General features: G+C 40.4%; 2 protein-coding genes across 3 annotated transcripts; one reads left to right on the forward strand and one right to left on the reverse strand.

Moving 5' to 3' along the window:
* Window positions 1–101: 101 nt before the first annotated feature.
* On the forward strand, window positions 102–14,697 carry med17 (mediator complex subunit 17). The gene is made up of 13 exons (XM_061783175.1): window positions 102–259; window positions 982–1,238; window positions 1,340–1,503; window positions 2,753–2,972; window positions 3,055–3,191; window positions 6,220–6,301; window positions 6,394–6,546; window positions 6,633–6,763; window positions 7,640–7,824; window positions 9,126–9,263; window positions 9,441–9,558; window positions 11,578–11,737; window positions 14,376–14,697. Exons 2-13 carry the CDS (start codon window positions 1,004–1,006, stop codon window positions 14,582–14,584), a joined length of 1,932 nt encoding a protein of 643 aa, XP_061639159.1. The 5' UTR covers window positions 102–259; window positions 982–1,003; the 3' UTR covers window positions 14,585–14,697.
* A 707-nt stretch (window positions 14,698–15,404) lies between these two features.
* On the reverse strand, window positions 15,405–25,378 carry LOC133482732 (V-set and transmembrane domain-containing protein 5). 2 transcript variants are annotated; one of them, XM_061783177.1, is made up of 5 exons: window positions 25,245–25,378; window positions 24,885–25,123; window positions 20,111–20,437; window positions 17,787–17,930; window positions 15,405–16,921 (listed from the first exon to the last, which is right to left on the reverse strand). In XM_061783177.1, exons 2-5 carry the CDS (start codon window positions 24,964–24,966, stop codon window positions 16,890–16,892), a joined length of 585 nt encoding a protein of 194 aa, XP_061639161.1. In that variant the 5' UTR covers window positions 24,967–25,123; window positions 25,245–25,378; the 3' UTR covers window positions 15,405–16,889. The 2 variants fall into 2 exon arrangements, with proteins under 2 accessions (XP_061639161.1, XP_061639160.1); XM_061783176.1 differs by lacking the exon at window positions 25,245–25,378 and having other exon boundaries at window positions 24,885–25,218.
* Window positions 25,379–26,709: the final 1,331 nt, after the last annotated feature.

A 26,709-nucleotide genomic window follows, 5' to 3' on the forward strand; every position in this document is an offset into this window, starting at 1 on the left:
TTTGAATAAAATTATCTCCACTTTGATCAGGAATATATTAAAAATTGGATATATGTCGTTAGTATTTTAACTTTGGCAACTACAATGGCACGTTTCACCTCAAGTGGCGCTATTTCCCCGGATGAGAGTTGGCACCCTTTATTCAGAAAACGAAGAAGAGTGTATAGCCATTAAGCGAGGAATGAACCCATCACCGTGGCAATAATACCACAAGTGAAAGGAATAACCATTACATTTGAAGCAGTCGGTTAAAAGAGAGGTGAGATATATTATTCAAATATGTTATGAGGTTTAGATATTCCGTTCGCGGTTTGGTGCTCCAACTAACATTAATTAGCATGGAGCTAACTCTAGGCTGTTTAGATAGCCAAGCACAGCAAAAATTGGACCTGCAGTACTTATATATTTTCACCATTGATAGTACGGAATCACACTTTAATTATTAAATCACGAATAAATTATAGTAGCGAGCATGATTGCATTTTTAAAAATGTCGATGGAGGTAGAATTACTGTAGTTACAGATTAAACCAGAAAACCTAATTTATTCAAATTGACCCTGTGGAGGAAAGTGTCGAGAATCTTCTGTGATAGAATAGGATCAGCGAAGGTGAAAGCTAAGGTTTTGGGACGGTAGCGAAATCAGACATGGCGTATGGTTTAGAGTCGGTAACAATGACCAGGAGACAGAGCTGGAGGTGGTAGAGTTGAAGATGCTGAGAGGGATGAGGATGGTCAGGAATGAGCTTGTCAGTGGGAAACCACAGACTCCACAGTTAAAGCAGAAGATGCAGAGGACAGGGCAAGATGGAAAATGATGATTCACTGTGGTGACCCCTGAAGAGGGGTAAGCTTCAAGAGAAAGAACACCAACGTAGACAGATTTTTCAAGTACTGCATATTTTCACATTGCACTAGCCATACAATGCTGTTGTGGGACTAATAAAGGTTCTCGTGTCTTATATCTTTCTTTCTCTTGCAGTCCACCCGTCAGCCTTGTCATCATGGCCAGCGGTCCGGGCGTGAGGGTCAGCATCGAGTCTTCCTGTGAGAAGCAGGTGCAAGAAGTCGCCTTAGATGGAACCGAGACGTACGTGCCGCCCCTGTCCATGTCCCAGAACTTGGCCAAGTTGGCGCAACGGATAGACTTCAGCCAGGGATCCGACTCTGAAGAGGAGGGAGCCGAAGGAGAATCCCGGGATCGCGAGTGGTGCAAGCAGGAGCAGGAAGAAGAAGAAGGTATCATGAGGAAAAATGTGTGTTATATGCTCAGGGAGAGATTTTTTTATTTTTATTTTTATTTTTATTTGTGTGTGTGTGTACCGTTTCCTTTTACACAGGCACAGTGAAGTTTCAACCGTCCCTTTGGCCTTGGGACTCTGTGCGGAACAACTTGCGCAGTTCCCTGACGGAAATGTGTGTCCTCTATGATGTGCTCTGCGTGGTGAAGGAGAAAAAGTACATGGCACTAGACCCAGTGTCTCAAGATTCGTCCATGAGCAAGGTGAATTGAAAAAAATGCTCTCCAGACTGACTTATTAGTGATGCATTTTGTGGTATTGACACAGGGGAATACATGTCCATTTTGCCGACTGACTTTTTCCACATAGTGCCAGAGAGGTTTGTGTTGTTTATCCGCGTGAGTATAAAGAGGCCTTTAGTCAAGTCTTCTTCTTTTCCTTTCGGCTTTTCCAGTTAGGGGTCGCCACAGCGTTTCATCCTTTTCCATGTAAGCCTATCTCCTGCATCCTCCTCTCTAACGCCAACTGCCCTCATGTCTTCCCCCACTACATCCATCAACCTTCTCTTTGGTCTTCCCCTAGCTCTTTTGCCTCTGCAGCTCCATCCTCATCATCCTTCTACCTATATACTCACTATTTCTCCTCTGATCGTGTCCAAACTATCAAAGTCTGCTTTCTCTAACTTGGTCTCCAAAACATCCAACCTTGGCTGTCCCTCTGATGAGCTCATTTCTAATCCTATCCAACCTGCTCACTCCTAGAGAGAACCTCATCATCTTCATTTCTGCCATCTCCAGCTCTGCTTCCTGTTGTCTCGTCAGTGCCACTGTCTCTAATCCGTACAACCCTCACCATTTATCTGTGCTTGTGACCGGTCTACAGTTTGCACTGCACCCCCAAAGGTCTGCATTTACCTTAGTAAAGTCCATTTAGCTTAATGCAAACAAACAATATGAAAAAAGACCAATATTACTGCAGTTTACTGAGGAGTGACCATGTACATGTACATATCCGTGTGTCTGTATTATACTGCCCCCAGGTGGCCAAGGCGGACACATGAGAAGGAGCAGCACAATGGCCATTTATGAAGTAAAAAATGTGGCAAAAACTGTTTCTTTACATTCTATGTAATTGCCATAACTGTATGTTTCTATAAAGTACAATGTTATAGAGTGCTATTTTCCTTATTAAAAAAAACAATTTTTTTGGGGGAGGCTGGAATGGATTAATTGCTTTTCCATTCATCTCAATGGGGAAAGATGGCTTGAGATACGCATGCTTTGAGTTATGAACATGTTCACGGAATGAATTAAACTTGTATCCAAAGGCACCACTATTTGTACTAAAATTAGCTTGATGATTTGAAGTGTGATGAATTTGAAAAATCAAAAATGAGTTAGCAGCAATACTTTCTCACAGCACTGCAGTCTATACTATTTCTTTAAAAAATGCATTTGAGGTTAATTTCCATGTCTTGAAATTTCATTTCCATGTTGTATTGCTTTGGTCCAGACCCCTCAGGTGTTCCAGCTGATGAGCAAAAAGAAATCGCTGGCCACTGCAGCGCAGCTTCTCCTGAAGGGTGCTGAGAAGCTCAACAAGTCTGTCGCAGAGAACCTGGAGAACCGGAGGCAGCGAGACTTCAACTCCGAGCTGCTGCGACTGCGCTCACAGTGGAAGCTGCGCAAAGTTGGTGACAAGATCCTCGGAGACCTCAGCTACCGGAGTGCAGGTTATGAAAACCTGTGCATAGTACGTGCGGCCATGTTGTCAGCCAAGTCTGTACAAGCTGTATCATGTTATTCTCCACACAGGCTCCCTCTTTCCTCATCACGGCTCATTCGAGGTGATCAAGAACACAGACATCAATCTGGACAAAAAGATCCCAGAGGACTACTGTCCCCTTGATGTGCAGATTCCCAGTGATTTAGAGGGATCTGCCTATATCAAGGTAGAGGAGAGACATGCTTTCTCCATGACAACACTTCTATGCAATAATCTCCCAAACAATTCATGGTTCACTATTTGCAAATTCAACTAATTACTTTTAATGGGGTAACCTGTCCTCTGTTATATGTGGAAAAACTTAGCTGTCCTCATTTTTATGCTCTATGTAAAGCTCTCGATTCCACAAAATTATAACAAAACCCTGTATTAATAGGATTTGGTCTCAAGTCGGGGTGCAACGATTAGTTGAATAACTTGAATAATTAGATTACAAAAAATCCAAAGCAAAACCTCTGCCTCGAAGCTTTGCAGGGATCATTTTTTCCACACGGACGAACATTACTGCAGCAGTTAACAGCCAGCCGCTATCCTGAGCTCGCACCAGCCAACTCAACTTTCATTCGCTGATGCCCACGTCACTCACCAGGCTAGGCTGTGCGTTTTAAAGCTATACCTACTCAAAATCACTGATAGTAGGTGGGGATAACAACCCCAAGTGGACAAAATTGATACCTGCACCCCATGCAGATCAAAATCTAATCTAAAAGCTAAATGGACTTTACTAAGGCAAATGCAGACCTTCTGGGGGTGCAGTGCAAACTGTAGACCGGTCACAAGAGAACTCTAATATAAAATAGATCAAAATCTATTTTTGCCCGATTAGTCGATGGGATATTCGGTAGAATACTCAATTCTAAAAATATTTTTTAGTTGCGGCTATAGTCTCCAGGAAGTAGTAGTTGAAGTGATACATCTCCACTAAGATGAGGAGGAGATAAATTGAGCCTCGGTTGTTAGTTGAAATTAGGAGAGTCTTCACCACATGTACAGTGCTGTGAAAAAGTATTGGCCCCTTCTCAAATGCTTATATTTTTGCATAATTCCCTCATTTTCATGTTTAAGATCATCAGACAAATGTAGATATCAGACAAATATAACCCAATTGAACTTAAAATTTTGTTTTTAAATGGTGATTTCATTTATTAAGGGAAAAAAAACTATACAAAGTTACCTGGCCCTCTGTGAGAAAGTAATTATCCCCTTGTTAAATCATGAATTAATTGTGGATAATCACAATTTTTGGTTAATTTTCACTGATCACACCCCAGCCTGATTACCTCCAGACCTGTTCAATCAAGCAATCACTTAAACAGAATCTGTCCCAACAAAATCAAGTCGGACAAAAGATCGAAAAAAGCTGCAACAAATGAGACGATTGAAAGAAATTCCGGAACAGTTGAGAAATAAAGTAATTGACATCTATCAGTCTGGAAAGGGTTACAAAAGCCATTTCTAAAGCTTTAGGATTCCGGCGAACCATAGGGAGAGCCATTATCCTGACATGGAGAATACATGGCACAGTGGTGGACCTTGCCAGGAGTGGCTGGCCACCAAAGATTACCCCAAGAGAACAGTAGTGACTCATCCAGGAGGCCACAAAGGAACCCAAGGGAACATCTAAAGAACTACAGGCCTCCCTCGTCTCAGTTAAGGTCAGTGTTCATGACACAACAATGAGGAAGAGACCGGGCAAAAATGGCAACCGTGGCAGAGTTCCAAGGCGAAAACCACTGCTGACCAAAAAGAACAAAGCCTTGTCTTACTTTTGCAAAAAAAACATCTAAATGATTCCTAAGACTTTCGAGAGAATATTATATGGACTGATGAGATGAAAGTAGGGTTTTTGGGAAGGTGTGTGTCTCATTCATCTGGTGTAAATGTAGCACAGCATTTCAGTAAAAGATCATCATACCAACAGTCAAACATGGTGGTGGTAGTGTGATGGTCTTGGGCTGCTTCTCCTTCAGGACCTGGACAACTTGCTGTGATTGATGGAACGATGAAATCTGTTTCTTAGCAGAAAATCCTGAATGAAAATGTTATGTCATCAGTTTGTGATCTCAAGCTGAAGCGCACTTGGGTTCTGCAGCAAGATAATAAACCAAAACACACCAGCTTAAGAAACCAAAATGAAGGTTTTGGAGTGGCTTAGTCAAAGTCTTGACTTTAATCCAATTGAATGCAGTAGCATGATCTTAAAAAGACCATTCATGCTTGAAAACCCTCCATTTTTGCTGAATTCAAACAATTCTGCAAGGAAGAGTGGGCCAAAATACAGCGGGTACAGAAAGTATTTGGACCCCCTTAAATTTCTCACTCTTTGTTATATTGCAGCCATTTGCTAAAATCATTTGTTCATTTTTTTCCTCACTAATGTATACACAGCACCCCATATTGACAGAAAAACACGAAATTGTTGACATATTTGCAGATCTATTAAAAAATAACCTGAATCCTACTCAGCCGTAAGTATACAGACCCTTTGCTGTGACATTCATAGATTTAACTCGGGTGCTGTCCATTTCTTCTGATCATCCTTGAGATGGTTCTACACCTTCATTGGAGTCCAGCTGTGTTTGATTATACTGATTGGACTTGATTGGGAAAGCCACACACCTGTCTGTATAAGACCTTACAGCTCACAGTGCATGTCAGAGCAAAGACTATGATGTTGATTCACCTTCCAACAAGACAATGGCCCTAAACACACACCTAAAATAACGAAGGAGTGGCTTCAAAACAACTCGGTGACTGTTTTTGAATGGCCCATACAGAGCCCTGACTTAAACCCAATTGAGCATCTCTGGAGAGACCTGAAAATGGCTGTCCACCAACTTTCACCATCCAGTCTGACAGAACTGGAGAGGATCTGCAAGGAGGAATGGCAGAGGATCCCCAAATTCAGGTGTGAAAAACTTGTCGCAAAATTCCCAAAAAGACTCGTGGCTGTATTAGTGAGGATGGCCCAAGCAGGTATTTGGTTTAGGAGGCAATTACTTTTTCACACAGGGCCAGGTAACTTTGAATAGGTTTTTTTTCCTTAATGAATGAAATCTCCATTTAAAAACAGCATTTTAAGTTGGGTTATAGTTGTCTATTTACATTTGTTTGATGGTCTTAAACATTAAAGTACTGAAACTATGCCAAAAACTCATTGTGGCTTATCTAATTACCACTGGGAATGTCTGCAGGTTTCCATCCAGAAGCAAGCTCCAGACATCGGTGATCTCGGAACAGTTAATTTGTTCAGGAAACAAACGAAAACCAAAGGAGGTTAGGATCTGTGCGTAAAACATAGGCAATCTATCAAGCTACCCCCGTTCTTGTTTTTTCTGCTCACCATCACAGTAATGTTGCATTGCCAGGTTCTCAGCCGTGGCACGTAAAGCTGGAGGCGGCTCAGAATGTTCTGCTTTGCAAGGAGATCTTTGCGCAGCTGTCTAGGGAAGCGGTCCAAATCAAGTCCCAAATCCCTCACATTGTCGTGAAGAATCACATCATCTCACAGCCCTTCCCAGGTCCTCGGATACCTGTGACAACATGCATTTGGCATTTTTCTACACCTTGTACCGCTGACTGATTGATCCTGTTTGCGCCTGTGCAGGACTACAACTGTCCATCTCGTTGTGCCACTCGACGGCAGAGAAGAAGAACCCCCGGGCATCTCCAGAGAAACCCAAACCAGATGACCATCTTTATGTATTGGAACATAACCTGCATCAGATGATGCGAGAGGTTGGACTGCCTCTGAAAACCAAACACACTTTAAAAAAAGCATTGTGGATTAGGTTCAGTAGAGTAATCCCTACATATTTTTGGTTCAATGTTCACAAGTTCACCTATTCACGTTTGTTTCTGTAGAACCTCTGCCCAGCTATTTGCTGAAAAGCGCTCCTATTCAGGGGTTTTGTGCTCTTTGTGAAATACCTTTAGATTTCACAAAATGTAGCAGGAGCCCTGTCGAAATGGAATTATAGTAGTGGTGTCAAGGAAGTATTCTGAAGTATTCACTAAACTTAAATTTTTTTTTTTTTTAAACTTCTTCAGAGGAGGCTCATCAATAGCAGCAAGTATACTATCTTAAATAACAAACTAGCACTAAATGACACGACACCACACATGGGCAAACATGTGGTCACTAGCACTTTACACAAACGGTATGTCATCAATTTCATCTTTTGACATTCAGACGTTAGGATGCTGCATTGGTGTGTGTGCACCTCTGGTGTATTTTTTTCGAAATCAAATCAGTCAGTTTATTTTGAAGCATAATCTAAGATTTGAGATCATATTTAACTCTTTAGTGGATCATTGTAGTATATTTTTGGTTTAAATTATAGGCAAATGCACAACATTTAGGTGGAGGGGGTCATTTAGTCGTGATAGCCCCTCTCCCCCATGAATTGCTTATACTGTACTTAGGATTTATGATCATATAAATCTGACTGTCCTGCATGCATGCATGGAGCACTTCCAGCTCGCGATGATGGCATTTAGGGGTACATGCGGTAAATTTGATTGGGGTTAAGATTATGAGGGGTCCTTGGTCTCAAAAGATTTGTGAACTACTGCTTTAAATAGGCTCACTGGTGTTCTTTTTCTGTGTCGCAGTTCCACAAGCAGCAGTTGAGTTCCATCATGATGCCGCATCCCGCCACCGCCCCCTTTGGCCACAAGCGCCTGCGTCTGGCCGGACCACTGGCCTATGACAAGGCAGAGATAAGCGGCTTGCAGCAGCGAGAGGGTCTCCTGGAGAAGATCATCAAACAGGCCAAGCACATCTTCCTACGTAGCCGGTAAGACGGGTTGCTGCACTTGCTCAGTGTGAAAGGCCCCCGCATCAAGCGCAACGACGACGGCGGCGGCAACCCTTGTTGGAAAACAAAACCCTAACTTTTCAGCAGCAATAAAATATAAAAAAAAATAAAAATAAATACATTTTAAAAAATGCACTTGAAATATCCCATACTAATTCCACGGCAGCATCTGAGTTAAACTCATTCGTGAGCTTTCTAGTTCCAGGAAGAGTTCTTCGAGGTGTATTTCAGGCTGAGCTTTGAAAGGGAGTGTGAAAGCCTCCCGCAGAGATGTCTCGGTATATTATTTTTCTATTGGCCCAAAGTTCAGAATAGTGGGACAGTACAGTACAAAAACGCACTGACGACCCCCTCAGCGCACACACAATATTTTGTTAATTAGCCAAATTGTGACATTACAGTGGGGCAGAAGTGCCGAAGGGCTTGGTCACAGACACGTTTTCAGAAATAGACAGATAAAAGATTTACATAGTCCAGATCCAACTATTTGTATACAAGCCATTAAAAAGTCAATTTTCCATAATGTTTCTATATACTCATTTACACTTTCCGAGTGTTTGTTTAGTGAATGAGAGGTCTTAAGTTGCCTTCATTCCAGCTGCCTGAAAATGTTTTTAGAGAAAATGTATAATCTTACAAGAATAGTTTTAATCTTATAAGGATAAAGTTGTATTTTTATGATAATAAAGTCAAATTTAAAAAGGGAAGAAAGTCCTATTTTAACAAGTGAATTTCAAAAATACAACTTGGTATATTACTACGCCTTTTATTCTGAAAATGCCCTTGTTCTTTATTAACTGACGGCTGTTGAATTCAAATACCATGTTAACGTGAAGGACTGGCAGTGAATGAGTTAAAATAGAGGAATATATTCCTAAAAAAAAAAAAAAAAAAAACTTCTAAAAATAAAAAAATGACTTTATTGCTGTAACGATATGCCCTTTGTTAAAAAAATTACTTTATTCATGCAGGGATATCAGAAGTATGAGATGGTACATTCCAATTATACATTTTAATGGCCAAAAGCAAAGGTAGGGAGGAGTACCATAATTGGTTTCCTTTTATTGGCAGGCCGGACCCCATATTGTCACTGTCGGGCAGAAGCCAATGTCCAAATACGGATTTTTTTTTTTTTTCTTCTTAAAATCATAATATGTAATAATTTATTGCAAATTATTTTGCGGATCCCTAAGCTACCGCTCGGATACCCCAGTTTGAGAACAAGCATTTCAATGCAATTCTGGACCTGTGATGCTGAATAAACAACTTGTCATTGCCAGGACCGCGCGCACCATCGACAGCCTGGCTAGCCGCATTGAAGACCCCCAAATCCAAGCTCACTGGTCCAACATTAATGACGTGTACGAGTCCAGCGTCAAAGTGTTGATCACCTCTCAGAGCTACGAGCAAATCTGCAAGTAAGTGGTGGAAGGATGACACAAAAGACCCTCTAATGCAGTGGTTCTCAACTGTTTGGTGGTGTGCCGTGAGTTTTTTTTGCAATGTAAAATATGTGGCTTGGCTCAATAAAGGTTGGGAAACATTGCTCAAATGAACCTACGACTAGATTTATTGTGTGTGTGTGTATTGTTCAGGTCAATCCAACTGCAGCTCAACATTGGTGTGGAGCAGATCCGAGTGGTGCACCGAGACGGACGTGTCGTCACTCTGTCACATCAGGAGCAAGAGCTTCAGGACTTCCTCCTCTCACAGGTATGGCTGATTTTACCTCCAAACTCTAAATGAGTGGTTGTCAAATAGAGATTTGCGGTTGTTTTAAATTTTGTAAAAATTCACCCTGTAATCCCCTGCGTAGTCGTGACTCACTCTTCACAAATGTACCTATTCGAGTTTTTTAGGTTGCACGGAAAAGTGCAACCAAGGTTGCATAGGTTGCACTTTCTGATGCCACAACATGCTGCGAAGGCCCAGTCTAAATAGAAAAAGTAGTACAGTAATTGGTGTCAAAGAAGTATGTTGAAGTGATACCTCTTCACTGAGAGACAAGCTTTGTATGTCATTGAGCTAAGTTTAGCCTGTGTTGTTAGTGGAAGTTATTGAGAGTCTTTGCTGGATCTGTAAGCCATTTATTTTTAAGGGTAATGAAACATGAGTTTGAAATTAAGTTGGAATGTGTAATGTGTAATATTTGTTGGTGTATTTACATATTAAACTATTAATATAGGAAATTCTAAATATTTCTAGTTAGGCGGCAGTTGCGGGTTTTTTTCACTATTTCCGGAAGGATCCTTTCTGATTGTCCTGATTCTCTGACAATAGCCCCGGCGCTCCAACAAAACAAACATACTAAAAGAGATGCATCAATATCAATAACAGTATCTGTGCTGAGTCTTCACTCGTATTCGGACTCAAAAAATGCTGCGATACTACAACACCAATACCACTTTACCAGCCTGATATATACCTTCTTGGTAGGATCCATGTCAGACATGTGGAGGTACTTTAAGGTAAACACGGATAACAACACTTTGTTACCAGACTGCAAATTATGCTCTGCAAAATGGATGATGAACTCTGCAGTTTACCGCGGCAAGCATCGATGTTGTCGAACCCTATTGCCTGCGCTTCGCTGCCAAGCTGAAGCTGCGGCAGAGAAAGCCGGGCTGGCGACGCGCTGCCCCTTGAGTAAAAAGACGTAACTGATGGCGTGTTAAGGTATCACTTCAATTGTCACTGTCACAGTTTTATTTTATAACTTTTAAAAATCATCAAGAAGCGGCTTTGCATATCTTTTTACTACATGTTGTAGAGATAACATGGCATCCATATTCCTATTGTATATCCACCAGACTTGTTCTTCTTTGTCTCTTATCTACTGTATGTACTCCTTTTACGTAGCGCCCCCAGTGTTCTGACTGAGACACCACATAACTGAAAGACCTTATGTTAAAGGATACATTTAACTGAAATGTGTGACTAGAGTGCAGACTGAAACATGCAGTTGGATGTCAAAATGTCCATAATGACAATTTGTTACTCTAAAAAATATTTATATTTCAGTGAAACTTTTGCTATGGTCAAGAACATGTTTTTTAAAAAATAATATTTCAATATTATTTAAAATACACTTTCATAACAATTACAACACATAAAGGCATTGAATACTTGTCAACACTGACTCTGCTTTTAGCTTTTTTCTGTTCGCAGCCATGTTTTTATGCTAGCAACGCTGGGTTAAATATTGAGTTTAATTCAGTTTGGTTAAATTTTGTACCTCTGGGTAGCAATGGCTCTGATGGCACTGCTAATAAATAAACTCTTAATGTCATTTTCCCAAAGCAGAGCGATTGAGAAAACAGGGTAAATGGCTTGAATGAAGATTTGAGCCTTCTGCTTTATTGCCATAGTTGCAATGTGTGTCGTGTCAGTCGAAAAGATGTTACCTGAGGTAAATTACTTGGAAGGGAGACGGCACACTGGCCGTAATTTACATTTCAACAGGTGCACTGATTTAAAAATAGACGTGGTGGAAATTCATACATAGTTAACATGATGATTGAGGGTCTGGCTAATTAAATTACATTTCTGCTGCTCGGAATCATGGGCATAGACATGCTCCTTTGACTACTGAAATGGATTGTATACTCTATCGCTAGCTAGCAGGTTAGCCATTGTGTTTTGCTAAATTACTCAAAAGACAACCTAATCAAACACCCCTGCTCTGACTTGTCCCGTTCTGGCATTTTTGACACCCCCTCGTCCTCATTGCAGATGTCCCAGCACCAGGTGCATGCCGTGCAGCAGCTGGCCAAAGTGATGGGCTGGCACGTGCTAAGCTTCAGCAACCACGTCGGCCTCGGCCCAGTGGAGAGCATTGGGAACGCCTCCGCCGTCACCGTGGCCTCCCCCAACGGAGAGTACGTCATCTCAGGTGAGACGCGACTGCTTCCAGTGGTGCCCGTTTAGTAATGCCCCTTTTTCGCAATACACAGTAGTAGGTACTGTACATTGCCATGCTGACGAGTTCACATTTCAAATTGTTTTTGGAAATCATGGACGTCATGCCCTGTGGGCCAAAGGGGAAAAGGACCATCTGGATTGTTATCAGTGCAAATCCAACATCTGTGATGATATATGGGGATGTGTTAGTGGGTAACTTCCACATCTATGAAGGTACATACGAGTTTTGGAGCAACATATGCTTCCATCCAAGCAATGTCTTTTTCAGGGACGTCCCTGCAAATTTCAGCAAAACAATGCCAAACCACATTTTGCATGTGTTACAATAGCTTGGCTTCACAGGAAAAGAGTGCGAGTCCAAACATGTCTCCTATTGAAAATGTACCGGTATGCTCCATTATGAAGCACAAAAATACCACAACTGAGACCCCAGACTGTTGAGCAACAGAAGTACATCACGAATGGGAAGGAATTCCACCTAGTAAGCTTCAACAATTAGTGTCCTCAGTTTCCAAACGCTTAATGAGTGTTGTTAAAAGGAAAGGTGATGTAACAGGGTGACCCATATTTTTTTGGAACATGCTGAATTCATTCCAATTCAAAATGAGTGAACATTTGCACAAAAAAAAAATTATCAATTTGATCATTAAAGGTCTCCTTCCATCAGAATCGATTTCTTTCTACTGTTTTATGCATAATATCAAAAAGAGTCCTGTGACATGGTTTAAGTTTCACATCTATCCAATTTGATTGAATGCAAATGTCAATAAATGTCATAAGGCTGCAAAACGGGTGGATTTGAAATTGCTGACATAATGACATAGTTTTGTCTATTAATATTTAAGTACCCACCCACTCAACTCACCTGAACGGCAACACGGCATTTGCGTTTTTTAAGCGAGCGAGTCTCAGCCGCTGCCAGCCATAAAGTGTGCGGACCAGCTCGCTCCAGTCTTCATCCAGATCTTCAATAGATCTCTGGAACTGTGCGAAGTACCATCCTGTTTCAAACGCACAATTTTTTTTTGCACAATTGTCAAAAAAATAACAATAAAAATCATACCAGCATTACCAGATTAATGGCAACCTTTTATTGCTCAGTAACTGGTTTTTTTTTTTATGTCTTTATGTCTCAAAAGTGTTGTGTTTTTTTGACCTACTTGGCAAATAAAGAGGATTCTGATTCTGAAAAGTATACATATGTTGCATTTTACAACTATATTCATAATTTATTATGTAACAGTGGTGGATGAGATCGCGAAGCTTGCATTCATTGTCACCAGCGATGATCATGTCAGCAGGTTTAATTGAAATGAATGGGAGCGGATGACGAGCATAAACTTCAAAATAGCCCCCTCTCTTTTTATTTCCATCCACGTCCCCGAACCCGACTGAACTGTCGCACAGTGTGCGTAGTTTGGCAACTTTTCCCATGAGGCCGCTGTTTTTGCCGTGATTCAAAATTTGAATCAACGTCGCAGTTTACATCACGCAACATGAAATACATTTCCAGGTTTTTACGCAAGCGAGACACCGATCGGCCACCACGTCCGCCCAAACCCAAATAATTGGCGTATATAAATCATCAAATATTGTTTCACATAATACTTAACTATATTCATGTGACAAAAATGTACACGAATGGTACGTACCTGCCTGAGTACGTTCAAATGAATGGAGTCAGCGCGACTCCTTTAAAATATCCACACTGACGCTTTTATCCTCATCTGCATCCACTCTCTTTAGCAACCAGCCTCTTTTTTAACAATTAATGTAGCTTTTTATGGTTTCAGAAATGTGATAAAGTACAATATACTGTCAATACAGGCTCGCTGTTCAGGGCATCCATATTTTTATGCGACGGTCCAGTTGGGTTCGACCCCATCGCGCAGTGTGGTGCGACGCATGCATGGAGTTTCTGTGAGCTAAAAAAAGAGTAGAAGAAGAAGTCGCGATAGAAGTTTAAAAAACCTGTTTTTTAGAGATTAGGAAGAATATGCCTGAGAGTATTGTTATATTACCTGTCGCTGCGTGTTACTAGCGTGTGTTAGTAGTGTTACAAGCTTGCTGCAAGATACACAGGGTGCGTTCAGGATGCGTTTACAATGCAGGAACTTGCATGCACAACCCGCACATTGTTTTTCTTCAATTATAACGTTTTTATGATTGTGAGAAGCCTGGATATTGTATCCAGTGAGCGATTTTTTTTTATTTTTGTATTTTATTTGGTCCATTTATTATTTATTCATTTTAATCTATTTAAAGTCCCCTGGATGTTTTTTTCACTCCCAAACTACAAATTTGAGAATCGATAAAGAATTGAATTGTTAAGCAGTATCGAAAATGGAATCGGAAAAATCTTATCAATTCTTATCCCAAGCTGTGATATGGACGCAGAGCCTAGCTGTTTTCCATATTTAAATTGAGGAAGATAAGCGATCCAATCAGAGCAAAGCTCATTTACGTGTCGCATAATAATAAGAAAGCCGACCGACCGTCATTGTATTCTGTTTACACAACATCTCAACTTCACTGGAATTGGGGTTTAGTACTTTGCGAATACAGCCGATTCTGAAACGATGTTCTTGTGTTCTCTTTTGTCTCCCCAGTGCGTAACGGTCCCGAAAGCGGGTGCAGGGTTTTGGTCCAATTCCCCCGTAGTCAGACCAAGGAGCTGCCCAAGAGCGAGGTCATCCAGGACGCCAAGTGGAGCCACCTGAGGGGTCCGTACAAGGAGGTCCACTGGAACAAGATGGAGGGACGCAACTTTGTCTACAAAATGGAGCTCCTCATGGCCGCTCTTAGCCCTTGCCCTTAAACACAATCCTCCCTGGATGGACAAGCAATAGGTGATGGTTGCCTGCTTACTCGTTGGCTCATGTATGTACACTTTTGTCTATGAGAGAAAATAAAGAGCAAAGTCTGCTGGTATTCCGCCTCCTGTGGCCTTTTATTCGCAGTGCTTCTCAAACCTAAGGTCTCCGTGGATCCATGAGCTGTATCTTGGCTCTCATTTGCAGTAAATGTGATTAAATTATGTGTAAAAAGTGCATACCAAAACCAATTAATTTTTCCTCCTTCCCTTCTGTAAACTTCAAAGCTCTAAAATGATTGTGACGTATCGTCACATAAACACCCCTGCATGAACAAAGTCAGGGTTTTTTACTTTAGAACAAAAGGCGTATTTTGTCAGTTATTTCTTTTGAGAAGGTATATTTTAGAAATGTAGTCCTATTTTGTCTAGAAAATAAAGGTATTTTCTTAGAATATAGTCCTATTTTACAAAATAAAACTTGCATTTTTCAAGAATACAGTCTTTCTTTTGAAAATGAAGGTGTATTTATCAACAATACAGCCCTATCTTGAGCAAATATTTATTTGTCTAGAATAGTTCTATTTTTCTAGAAAATACAGGTATTTTATGAGAATCCAGTCCTTTTGTTGTAGAAAATAAAGGTGTATTTATCAAGAATGTGAAGTGGCTGGGGAGAGGGAAGTCTGGGCGTCCCTGCTAAAGCTACTGCCCCCGTGACCCGACCTCGGATAAGCGGTAGAAAGTGGATGGATGGATGAATGTGTTTTTCTTCTTTTTAGAATGAAGGCCCCTTTTCCAGAATAAAAGATGAGGGGGGGGTCTATTCTAGACCAAAAAAATGTAACTTTTTTTATTATGATTCTCCCCACTTTTTTAGACACACTTCTCCTGATATATTTCTCAACTTCAGGACGTGCATTTTCACATTCCAAAAATTTCCACTTTTCCTAGATTCCACATTTTCACCACACAAAAAAAAAATGTGAATGAAACATTTGTGTCATCTTTCCCGTTCCAAATTCAAACCGTTCCGTTCGTTCAGAACATCTCGGGAACTATTTTCCACATTCCCAAATAGCACATTTTCACAATAAAATTCCCAAATTGAATAGCTATTTAACATAATTGGCTTCTCCTTCCTCATTTGTTCACCGATTCAAATGTTTCCAACTTAAAATATTCAGCTCATTTGGGACATCTTGGGAACTATTCCTATTCCCAGAATTCCTATTTTTCACAAAAAATCCCAAATTAAGATGTACATATTTGCCACCTCCTTCCACATTTTTCAGCTGACTCAAACCATTCCAAGTCTCACACTCTACATTTTAACATTTCAGTTAATTCCACAGCATTTCAGTTTAGCGTCTGAAGTTAAAATATGACTTTCTTCCCTTACTTTAATATCATAATACAGTGGATCCCTGCATATTTGCGGTTCAGCATTCACGGATTCATCTATTCGTAGATTTTTTTGGGGGGGTGAACTCATACCCCGTTATTTGCAAAACTCCCTGTTTATTTGAGTGGTTTTTTTTTGTTGGTTTTTTTGCAGAAAAGAAAAAGTTATTTCTTTCATGGCAATTATAAAGAGTCTTGATTATTTGAGGATTTTCGCTATTTGCTACCGGTCCCAGTCCCTATCCCTCGCAAAATGGCAGAGTCCACTGTATTGCAACTTTATTTTGGAAGAAATCTGACTTTATTCTCATAAATTCATCTTTCTCCTAAAGCTTATGCCTTTTTTTCTTGAAGAAAATGTAAATGTATTCTTCAAAATAAACTTTCTACCCACGACCCTAGTGAAGATAAGCGGTACAGAAAATGGATGGATGAATTATCTTTCTAAAAAAAACATCTTTTCATAACTTTTTTTTATCAAAAATAGGCTACTTTTTTATTCCTACAACATTTAGATTTTTAGATACAATATTTACATGTATGTTTACTTGTCGTTACGATTATGAGGGATTCCTTGGAAAGATTTCTCCTCAGTAAGGGGTACTTGGACCTAAAAAGTTTGAGAATCCTGTTCTGTTGGACTTCCTCTGTTATGTCACATGACCAATGTTGTGCGCGTGCTTGTGTGTTAAGAGGGAGGACACAATCGACCTAGTGGCAGTTACTCCAAATAATCTCATATTTTGGCAATAAATACAATATTTTACAGTGATGTCCATGTATAAAAAAAATCCTCTGTGAGCACCTCAGTCTTAGTTCTTATACACCACATCCACTGAGGTGAAGAAGGGGGGGGGGGAAAACAGTCCTTCCGGCGACATGTAAAAATGTAGTCCCGACAAATGTGTCAAAGAGGCTGTAGCTCCGTTGCGTCATTTTCTGCAAAAGGAAAAAAAAGCAGGGAGAGTCTTTAGTCAGTAGCCCAGGCCCTTGAGACTCTCGCCAACCTTTGTACTCAAAAACACACCCTCAGTGCGACACAATAGATAACCCACATTCACAGTCAGACAGACCTTATTATGGCTTTACACACAATACAATGTGACAGGAGCAATCTGAGTAAACAAGTATAAACCAAGTGCAAATACTGTGTTACTGTACTTAAATAGATTTTTCCCGTGCAGTGGTTCCCTTAGATACGAGTGACCGGATTTTCAAGTTTTTCCACATACGAGCCGTCATTCGTCCATTTTTGGCTTTAACTTGCGAAGAAAATTTTGAGACACGAGTGACGTATGGTGGCAGTAAACTCTACACAGCTCACTTCACAAAAGTGTAGCAACACATGTAGAGAGACAATATAATACACACAGGCTTATATTCTTTTATCCTGTGTGGAAAAATTACTAATATTACTGTGGCCAAGGCGCACACAGAAAAAGTAGCACAATGTCGAATAGCAGCAAAAAAACTTAACTGTTTAATTATTCACATTCTATTTAATTATGTCCCTACTGTATGTTGTAATCAAGTACAATATTATAGAGTGCTATTTTTCTTATTTAAAAAAATAAATAAATATGGGGCTGTTTTTAGATAAATGACATTCCCTTTCATTTCAATGGAGAAGGATGATTTGAGATAGCAGAGTTTTGAGTTACGAGCATGGTCACGGAACAAATTCGACAAACTCCTATCTTAAGGCACCACTGTATCTGCATTTTATGTGAGTATTAATTTTTCTGACTAAAGCATGTTGAGTTGCAGTGATTGTGTTCCCCCGACCCGCACATTGGACTCTTACCTGGCATCTGCTTCCTGCGCTTCCATGCCACAATCTTCCTGTAGGCTTTGTCCAAGAGCCACATGGTCAGCATGAGGAGGCCCGCTAAGCAGGCCAGCGCCAAGGCCGAAACCGACAGGTATTGCAGGTCCTCATACAAAACCTCTGGGGAGGACAATACGGAACGCTGTTTAAGCATTTATTTCATATCGTTGATAACCAATTTTGGCGGCACGACTGGTTAGAGCGTCAGCCTCACAGTTCTGAGGACCGGGGTTCAATCCCCGGCCCCGCCTGTGTGGAGTTTGCATGTTCTCCCCGTGCCTGCGTGGGTTTTCTCCGGGCACTCCGGTTTCCTCCCACATCCCAAAAATATGCATGAATTGGAGACTCTAAATTGCCCGTAGGTGTGAATGTGAGTGCGAATGGTTGTTTGTTTCGATGTGCCCTGCGATTGGCTGGCAACCAGTTCAGGGTGTACCCCGCCCGATGATAGCTGGGATAGGCTCCAGCACGCCCGCGACCCTCGTGAGGAGAAGCGGCTCAGAAAATGGATGGATGGATAAATAACCAATTTAAAGGATTTTGCTAATCCTGTGAACATTAGCACTTCTTCCATAGTTCTGGACTTTAAAATTATGTCTGCAGGAAAAAACAAATCACCCCAAAGAGGAATCAGCAGTAATTTTAGGCTCGTTTTCTGATTAAATCATTAATTTTGGCCCATCCACATTTTGGACATCATTGAACTTCTATGTATTCTACAGTGTCATTTTTTTGCCTATAATGAAAGTCTGTATGTTTTTATTAGACAATAACAAGTGAAAATCGTGAAACATTTTAATTGACATTTTGTTTTAAAAATCGATCGTTGAAATGCCTCCTTGGGGAAAGAAGACAGCCATGTCATCCCACAGGGTAAGCGCTTGCAAATTAATTTCTGCATATATAAATGTGTATAGTCAGCTAAATTTTTTATTGATGGCATCACAAATGCCTCAAAGATGTTTGAAAAGAGTTCTTATGGATGACAAAGGCGTTTCTGTAGGGTGAATTGAGGCATTGTATGACAGACAAGGACTTTGACGGGCACTGCTGGCTGTCATAACGTCAGTCAACGGACGAGGGCCTCCCAGCCAAAAGCTTTACGCCACTTAATGTCCAAAAACAGCGACCGATCCTCACCAAAATTTATATGGACATCTCGAATTATCCCTACTTAAAACTCTGAAAATATCAAAACAATCGGCGTGATATTTTTTATTTTATGCACATGAAGCATTTTCCTCTCCATAGACAACAAGGAATAATATTTACAATATTGATCAGAATAATCACATTTATTATTTTGGCCATTATCGTGCAGCCCTAGTACAAAGTTATTGTAAATACATATTAAAAAAGCTTGAAAATGTTTGAAACAAACATTTTATCTTAACTTACCACACACTTGTGCTTTGTCATGGTGACATTGTTGACGTACAGTACTCATCTTCGGCGAGTCCCTTTTATGAGCTACGAGGAATTAGTGTGCTTCCTAGTTCCAAATCTGTTGCCAAAGGTGAACGGCTTGACAAAAAAATTTACAGTACCAAAAAAAGCATGTTCCAAACTCCAGACACTAGTATTTCGTATTCCTCCGAGTTAACACTGCCGCCATGTCTCTCTCTCTCTCTCTCTCTCTCTCTCTCTCTCTCTCTCTCTCTCTCTCTCTCTCTCTCGCTCGCTCTCTGCGCTGCGCTTTACGCACGATAGACAGTAGATATAACCATCACGACGTGGCCACCACATCAATGCCCCACATTCAACATGCCCAACATGAAGCCACGTCTTTTGGAAGTGGATTTAGTCATGTTGTATATCTGTGACCTGGAAATATGTCAGTCCCAGTCTGTGCCTGAATTGCGCCACAGCGCCAATATACAACAGTGGCTATTCTGGAACTAACAGACTTTGTCAACTGCATTTTAAGTGACAAATGGAAACTATTTTTGGATATATTGTTCAGTCCCGAGAGTCCGTTTTATCCGATATCCGTTATATTGGGGTCTGTTTTATGGAGGTTCCACCGTACAATGCGGTTTCTGTTTGTCTAATCTCTGCTTAGCCTGAAATATTCATTTAGAAAATTTTCATCACACTGGATACCCCCCCCCCCCCCCCCCCCTCAATATCCAGAACAATCGGTGTTACAGCCGTAACGAGCCAGCGTAACAAAATACGGACGTTTGCAACATATGACAGCTCTGTATCAAGGATATTAAATAAATGCTCAAAAAGCTTTCCAAAGCTTTGTTTAAAATCATACAAAACAAATGTATAATAATAGATCTTATTTGACTCACCGTTGACTTTGAGGACAAATCCTACATCCTTGCTGCTACCCATCTCGTCAGTGATCGTCACCATGTAATAACCTGCATCCTGCAGGCGCAGATCCGACAGGCCCATGGAGCCGTTGTCGTGCGCTTCCACGCGGCTGCTGTAGTCCGCCGTGATGTTGGTGAAGGCGCCAGGGCGCCAGGTGCCGACGTCGCGGCTCACCGAGCTGGACATGAAGGTCCACTGGATGGTAGGGGTGCCATTGCAGGCCACGGCCACGGAGAAGAACACGTCCTCCTGCACAGACCGGGTGAGGCCTTGCTGGGATGATTGGATAGAGATGGCCCCGGCTTGGAAAGAGATAGAGAAAGCCCATTAGAACTTAGGGTTTTTACTGCATGTAAAAGTTCGAGAATTTGGGGGCAGCTTGGCTCTAAAAGCTCTGAAATTATGGAAACCTTTCCTTTATCTTTGCAGGAACGCATGCTTTGTAATATATTCTGGGTGCATTGTGGCCCCACGCAGCCATCCACAAACTACAGGCTAGATACTGATACTAGCCATAAGTCAGTAATACAAAAAGAAAAAAAATCAAAAAAGAATGGACCACATAAAAACATTTTACGCAAAGTTCCAAGAAAGTAAAAAGTTGCTTTGATATATGTTTTTACTTTTTAGGTAAAACATTGCACTGGACTGCAAAGAGTGAATGAGGACATTTTACTAATTGAAAAATAGGAGGCTTAAATGTTTGTGAAATGTCTCAATGAAATGGGTTTAAAATGTTCAAATACCATTTAACAGGGCCACATTTACAAAGTTGAAGTTGATGACAGTCCTTTTTGGTCAGGCTTCAGTACTCTGGAATGCCTTACCCGCGGCAATTAGAGCAGCTATCTCTGAAGAAATGTTCAAATCTCGATTTAAGACACTGGTTCAATCACATCCGGGCAACTAGTCTCTCACCTGCCTCACCCAATATTTGGATTTTGGTGCGTTTTGTGTGCTCTTTTTGTTTTGTTTTCTTCACCTTTTTGATGGTATTTTCCTACATTTCTGAAGTATGAATGTTTAAACTAATATTGATAGCGTCATGTAATTAATGTTGTCCAATCGGCATTCATTGCAGTCTCTAAGGGGGAGTGGGACCCACATAAATACTGTATTTCACACGCAAAAACAATGTTTGTTTGACCCTGTGAATGATCAGAATGGTCCCACCTGTGTCTCAATTTGAGCCAGGACAAAATTGGTACTCAACAACAATGTGCTATTTCAAATGACAGGCTGCTAGCAGACAGTATAAAACCTGCCCAACAGGCTGAGGGGCTCAGCTACGTGTTGTTGGGCAACCCCCACCCCTCATCAAGGGAGTCCAAAGGCTTTTTAGTGGGCCTTCTGGTTCTGCTCTTTGCTCAGTGAGGCATGGTGAAAGAATTTTCACCTGAGAATGCAAAGACTGTGGGGGGGGGGAAGGTGCGAGGTGCGCCATTGCTCATCGATTAAACAGCCTTTGTGACGCAGATACAAACGTAATCTTAGTGCACAGGTGACAAAAGTAGTCAAACTATGTACTGAGAAGTACAGATACTCGTGTAAAAAAAAAAAAAAAAAGACTGCATTCAACTCCTGTACTTAAGTACAGACTTTGAAAGGTACTTGAGTAAAAAAAAAAAAAAACGTTTTTTTTTTACTGTTAATTATATACTCATATAATACTAGTTTTGACGACACAAAATAGTTTCCTTCTTCTATGAACTAACATAGTCTTTGGACTGAGAAGACGAAAATAAATCATGTGACATGTCGCACGTTGTTGTTTAGGAGCTGGCTCGCGTTGGCTCGACTTTTATGCTATCAAAGCAACGTGTTCCTATAGCTTTGCTAATGTTGTGAAATGACTAACAAGAAATGCTGAGTCAGCTAATGATAACAACTTTAAAAAAAATAAAAAATACACACCTTACCTGTATATGTTTTTTAAGATTAGCGCTATACTGTTACACTATCACATGCATGTCTTTGGAATGCAGGACAAGGAGAACAAGCAAACTCCACACAGGAAGGCCGGAACCCAGATTTCAACTCTGAACCCCAGGACTGCGATTGAGGCATACATGCTAATCACTAGGTCACTGTGCTGCCAGCCTGCCTTTTTCCTCACTTGGGGAAAAAAACAGATTGTAAATAATGATTTCAGTCTAGAGATGCTATCATTCACACATGAATATTAAGGAGGCAATTTGAACTATTGCTGACAAAAACAGCAGCACCAAAGCGAGTAAATCGTCTCTTAGATGAATTAAAGTGCGAAGGCCGACCACATGTTGTTACCTAGTTCCCTGCACAGTTTTAAAAATGATCTGTCACAATGTTAAGACCCGTGTTGGGCAATTTACTTTTAAAAAAGTAATTAGTTATAGTAACTAATTACTTTCCCAAAAAGTAATTGAATTAGTAACTGAATTACTCCTTCATAAAGCTTAATTAGTAACCAGGGTAAGTACTGTAATTACTGAGTTACTTAAACATTTTCAAATATTTAAAAGAATTCGGATGTTTGAGCGGGTTAGCTAGTTAGAGCTAACTAGCAAGAGCTAGCTAGCTAGCTAGCTAGCTTAGATAGATAGATAGATAGATAGATAGATAGATAGATAGATAGATAGATAGATAGATAGATAGATAGATAGATAGATAGATAGATAGATAGATCGGCCCCCGTGTCTGCGTGGGGGTACTCCGGGGTAGTGGGGGTACTCTAAGGGTGCATCTCAAGTCCCTGGTGATGTTTAAAATGGGTGTGCCCCAGTTGGATCATGAACAGAGCAGAACTTCAAATTAATTAAATAGTTAATGTTCTGTTTTCATTATTGTAGTTTGAATATACAAGTTGTACATATTTTGCTGAGTGTCTGTTATACTTGGGGCAGTATTTAATATTAAAATGATTTAATTACACTGGCTTGTGGTTTACGATATGCCTAACCAACCACATATTTCTAAGGACTGTGTAGTAATTAGGCTGTTATTTCGTGAAATGCATTTGGAGGACAGGACGGGTTTGGGATTTGCCAATCATGATCGTCTCTATACCTGCAAAGTTGTACAGCGTAACTGTGTTCATTATACAGTATTTGACTTTAATGTAGTCCCATTTAAAAGGGACACATTTTGCCAAACCAAATTTTTCTAGTATTTGGGATGTAATATTTCCTCTATGGTGGCTCAGTAAACATGTGAAATGTGAATTTAAATTGTCAACGCATTCTGGAGTTCCAGACGTTGGTCTGCGGAGAGGCCTGAAATCAGGTCATTTGAATTTCTCAAGCTTATCTACGTCACTAGAGAAAATCTCCGCCTACCTCTCCACTCCCAAGCCAGCGCTGTCAAGATAAACACGTGTGCTTTCACAAGTGGGTCTTCTACTTGGAGGCAACCAATCAGAGGAAAGGGGGACACAAAACTGGGTCAAACAGAAGTAGCTGTCAGAGAGGCCTTTTCTGGACACTCGCATGACAAAACCACGGTGTTTTTTTTAAATGTGCTTGACACTTTTCTACTAAGTCAATGTTAGAGAGTCACTCTATGGAGGTCTAAATAGTCAAAATACAGGACCTTTAATATATAAAGTGGACATTTGTGGTGATAGTAATAATTTAGCCATGCAGACGGTTCATTTGTGACACGTCTATTACGTCATCTTTAGTAGGCGTCTCCATGAAATGATGTCATCAAGGAACGATAGTCTTCCATCCATCCATCAATTTTCAAAACCGCTTATCATGGATAGGGTCGCGGGGCGCTGGAGCCTATCCAAGATGACTTCAGGCGAAAGGCGGACGCCACTCTGAACTGGTCGCCAGTCAGTTGGAGGGCACATGTAGACACAGACAACCATTCGCACTCACATTCACACCGTCACTGAGTGGGAACTGAACCCACGCTGCCTGCACCAAAGTCAGGCGAGTGTGCCACTAACGATTGTCTTATTTCTTATTTTTTACTTTTTAATAAAAAAGCTTTACAGTTTGCAGAAAAATCATTAGTGCCATTTATTATTGAGAAGAGTTGTTTGTTTTCCAGACAAAAGTAATCTATTTTCAAGACTAAAATTGTAATCTTAATGTATAAAGTCTTACATTTGCGTGAAAAAAAGTAATATATTTTTAAGAAGAAAGTTGCAATTTTATGAGATAAAATTAATATATTTGGAGGGAAAACATTATTTTACAAAAACAAACTATATTTTCCTGACTGAAGTTCTAACTTTATGAGAATAAAATTGTGTATTTATTTTGGAAAAAGGCCAATATTTTGCAGAAAGAATGTTGCATATTTTCAAGATCAAATTTTGAATAAATGTTAACATTACAACATTTATCTTTTATGTAACTTTTTTTGTCACAGTTTTTTTAAAATTAATTTGGATGTTACAAGATATCCCACTTTAATAAAAAAATATATTTAAATAATTTTGAATCTTACATAATCCTGTTTTGTTTTTTTTTGTTTGTTTTTTTTAACTATATATCACACTAAAACTATAATAACTTTTTCCTCTGTCCCGGGTGTCCCTGATAACACAAAGCTAAGATTTTGATTTTTATTTATTTAAGATTTAGATTTGTTTCTTTTCTTTGAAAATGTTCAACTGGTGCGCATTCATATATCTCGTTGAATTGGTTTTAGCATGTTTCATAAACACATGGTGGACACCTCCTTCCATTTTTCCTCATGCGTCCCTCAGTGGAAGAAGTTTGAACATCTCTGTCCCAGTAATTAGAGTTGAGTGCTTACCTAGGTGACACATGTACAACGTGAAGCAGAGGAGCACAGCAGCGTCGTGGACATCCCAGAGCCTGTAGTGCAACATTAGCATCTCAGAGCCATTGGTTGACGGAAGAGCACCAGAAGAATCTCCTTTAAGTAATCTTTGTGGGCCTTTTCAGTCATTCCCAAATAGTGATCCCAACATGTTCTCGCAGTCTTCCTCGTGCCTCCTCGTCCTCAGGTGCTCGCTGAGCATGTGTTCATACCTGCAGAGCCAGCACACACCGATCAGACAGGTTGAGCCGGAGATTACTGAGTAAACATGTACCCAGCGCTCTGCTGGATCTACACTTACATACTCTCACACACAGTCACACACTCACTCACATAGCTGAAGTAGGAAGGCCAAACGACATTGGTCCTTCCTGCTTTACTCAGTTACGAGCTTCCTCCCCCGCACCCAAAAAGGCACTTTGGTGTGGGTGAAAGCCCCTTACCCTCCTTAGGTGACACGCCTGGTACAATGTGCCAAACAGGAAGTGTGTGTTCACACATTTGTTGTCCTCCCTAGAAAGACAATTCAGTGCACTAGGAGAAGAAGTCTCCCACTAGTAAAACATTTTCCACTAGTAGTGCCATGTTTGGCCTACTGTTGCCACCTGAATATGCTATATATGCTTGCTGGATATGGGATAAATGTTCAAACGGCTTTAAAGCTGTTTGAGCGTTTATTCCATACCAACGACATTGTCATGTCATTCTCATTTTTAAATTGCTTTATTTATAATTGATTTAATTATAATAAATTAAGAAATTATATAATAAATCACCATTTATATAGACATATATGTGGGTATATATATATATATATAATAACAGACGCAGTGTGGTTAAAATATCTTGCTTTCCGTTGAATTCACTATTTGAATTCAACAGCCGTCCATGGCAGTGAATGAGTTTTAACTGGTGTACCAAGAAATCCAGTTCTCGAGGTTTTATGTGCACACACATCTCCCTGCTGGCCAAAACCTAACTTTTTCATTTAACACTGCAGTTCCATCACTCCATTTATGTGTCTTGATTTGTCGCCTCGGATCACAGGTTGCCCCTTGGTGGGGCCACATGTGGGGCCTCAGCCCATTCAACGGCCTGGACAATTCTCTCCACCAGAAGGTGGACTGGCCATGGCCTAAATTCTGAAAGTTTTCAGGAAGCAAATGCAGACTTGAATGGCCAGATGGGGAAGAGGACAAAAATAAATCACAGGATGCTTATTCAAGGCTTTGAACAAACCGAGCAATTGCCAAGATGATAAAAAAAAAAAAACTTAACTAGCAAAATGTGCACAACGCCTTAAATACACTATCTCTAGGACTCACTCATCTTGTTTTTGAGTCCACCCCTTAGTCCCGAATGGCTCAATTCACAATTACCTAATCTGGCATGGGTTTTTAATAGTGTCATAAGAAAGTTAGACATTCATGTTATTCAAACTTTGATTTATAATCGTGTCTCAGCATCTTTTGTTATTGTATCTTAGTATCGTTGATTAGGTCATGCAGTATGATTTAGGTTTTAATGGTGTCTGAAGTTTCCTAATATAACTATGTACTAAGTGTTTAGTTTTTAATGGTGTCTCTCGTTTAGTCAGGGTCATGAGGTAATTATGATGTTCATCTTTTCTCCTCTTGGTGGCGCCATTGGCTGTTCTAACTCAGGCCTTGCTGGTGGCTCCCAGTTGACTGTCATAAAACATATAGGCGTCATCAAGCTTGTACCAAATTAGGCCTTCACAACACATATAAGCAATTTAACTGAGCCTAACTGACATCTTGTCCTCTACTTTCAGCTG

Source organism: Phyllopteryx taeniolatus, chromosome 8 (assembly GCF_024500385.1).
Source record: "Phyllopteryx taeniolatus isolate TA_2022b chromosome 8, UOR_Ptae_1.2, whole genome shotgun sequence".
Taxonomy (NCBI): domain Eukaryota; kingdom Metazoa; phylum Chordata; class Actinopteri; order Syngnathiformes; family Syngnathidae; genus Phyllopteryx; species Phyllopteryx taeniolatus.

Excerpts from the sequence above, each read along its gene's own strand:
- med17 (XM_061783175.1), top strand. The coding sequence starts at position 1,004 with ATGGCCAGCGGTCCGGGCGTGAGGGTCAGCATCGAGTCTTCCTGTGAG. Across the intron at positions 1,504-2,752 it reads AAGATTCGTCCATGAGCAAG|ACCCCTCAGGTGTTCCAGCT; the intron begins GTGAATTGAAAA and ends GCTTTGGTCCAG. Across the intron at positions 7,825-9,125 it reads CACATCTTCCTACGTAGCCG|GACCGCGCGCACCATCGACA; the intron begins GTAAGACGGGTT and ends TGTCATTGCCAG.
- LOC133482732 (XM_061783177.1), bottom strand. The coding sequence starts at position 24,966 with ATGCTAATGTTGCACTACAGGCTCTGGGATGTCCACGACGCTGCTGTG. Across the intron at positions 20,438-24,884 it reads GTTGTACATGTGTCACCTAG|CCGGGGCCATCTCTATCCAA; the intron begins GTAAGCACTCAA and ends TCTCTTTCCAAG. Across the intron at positions 17,931-20,110 it reads ATTTGTCCTCAAAGTCAACG|AGGTTTTGTATGAGGACCTG; the intron begins GTGAGTCAAATA and ends TGTCCTCCCCAG.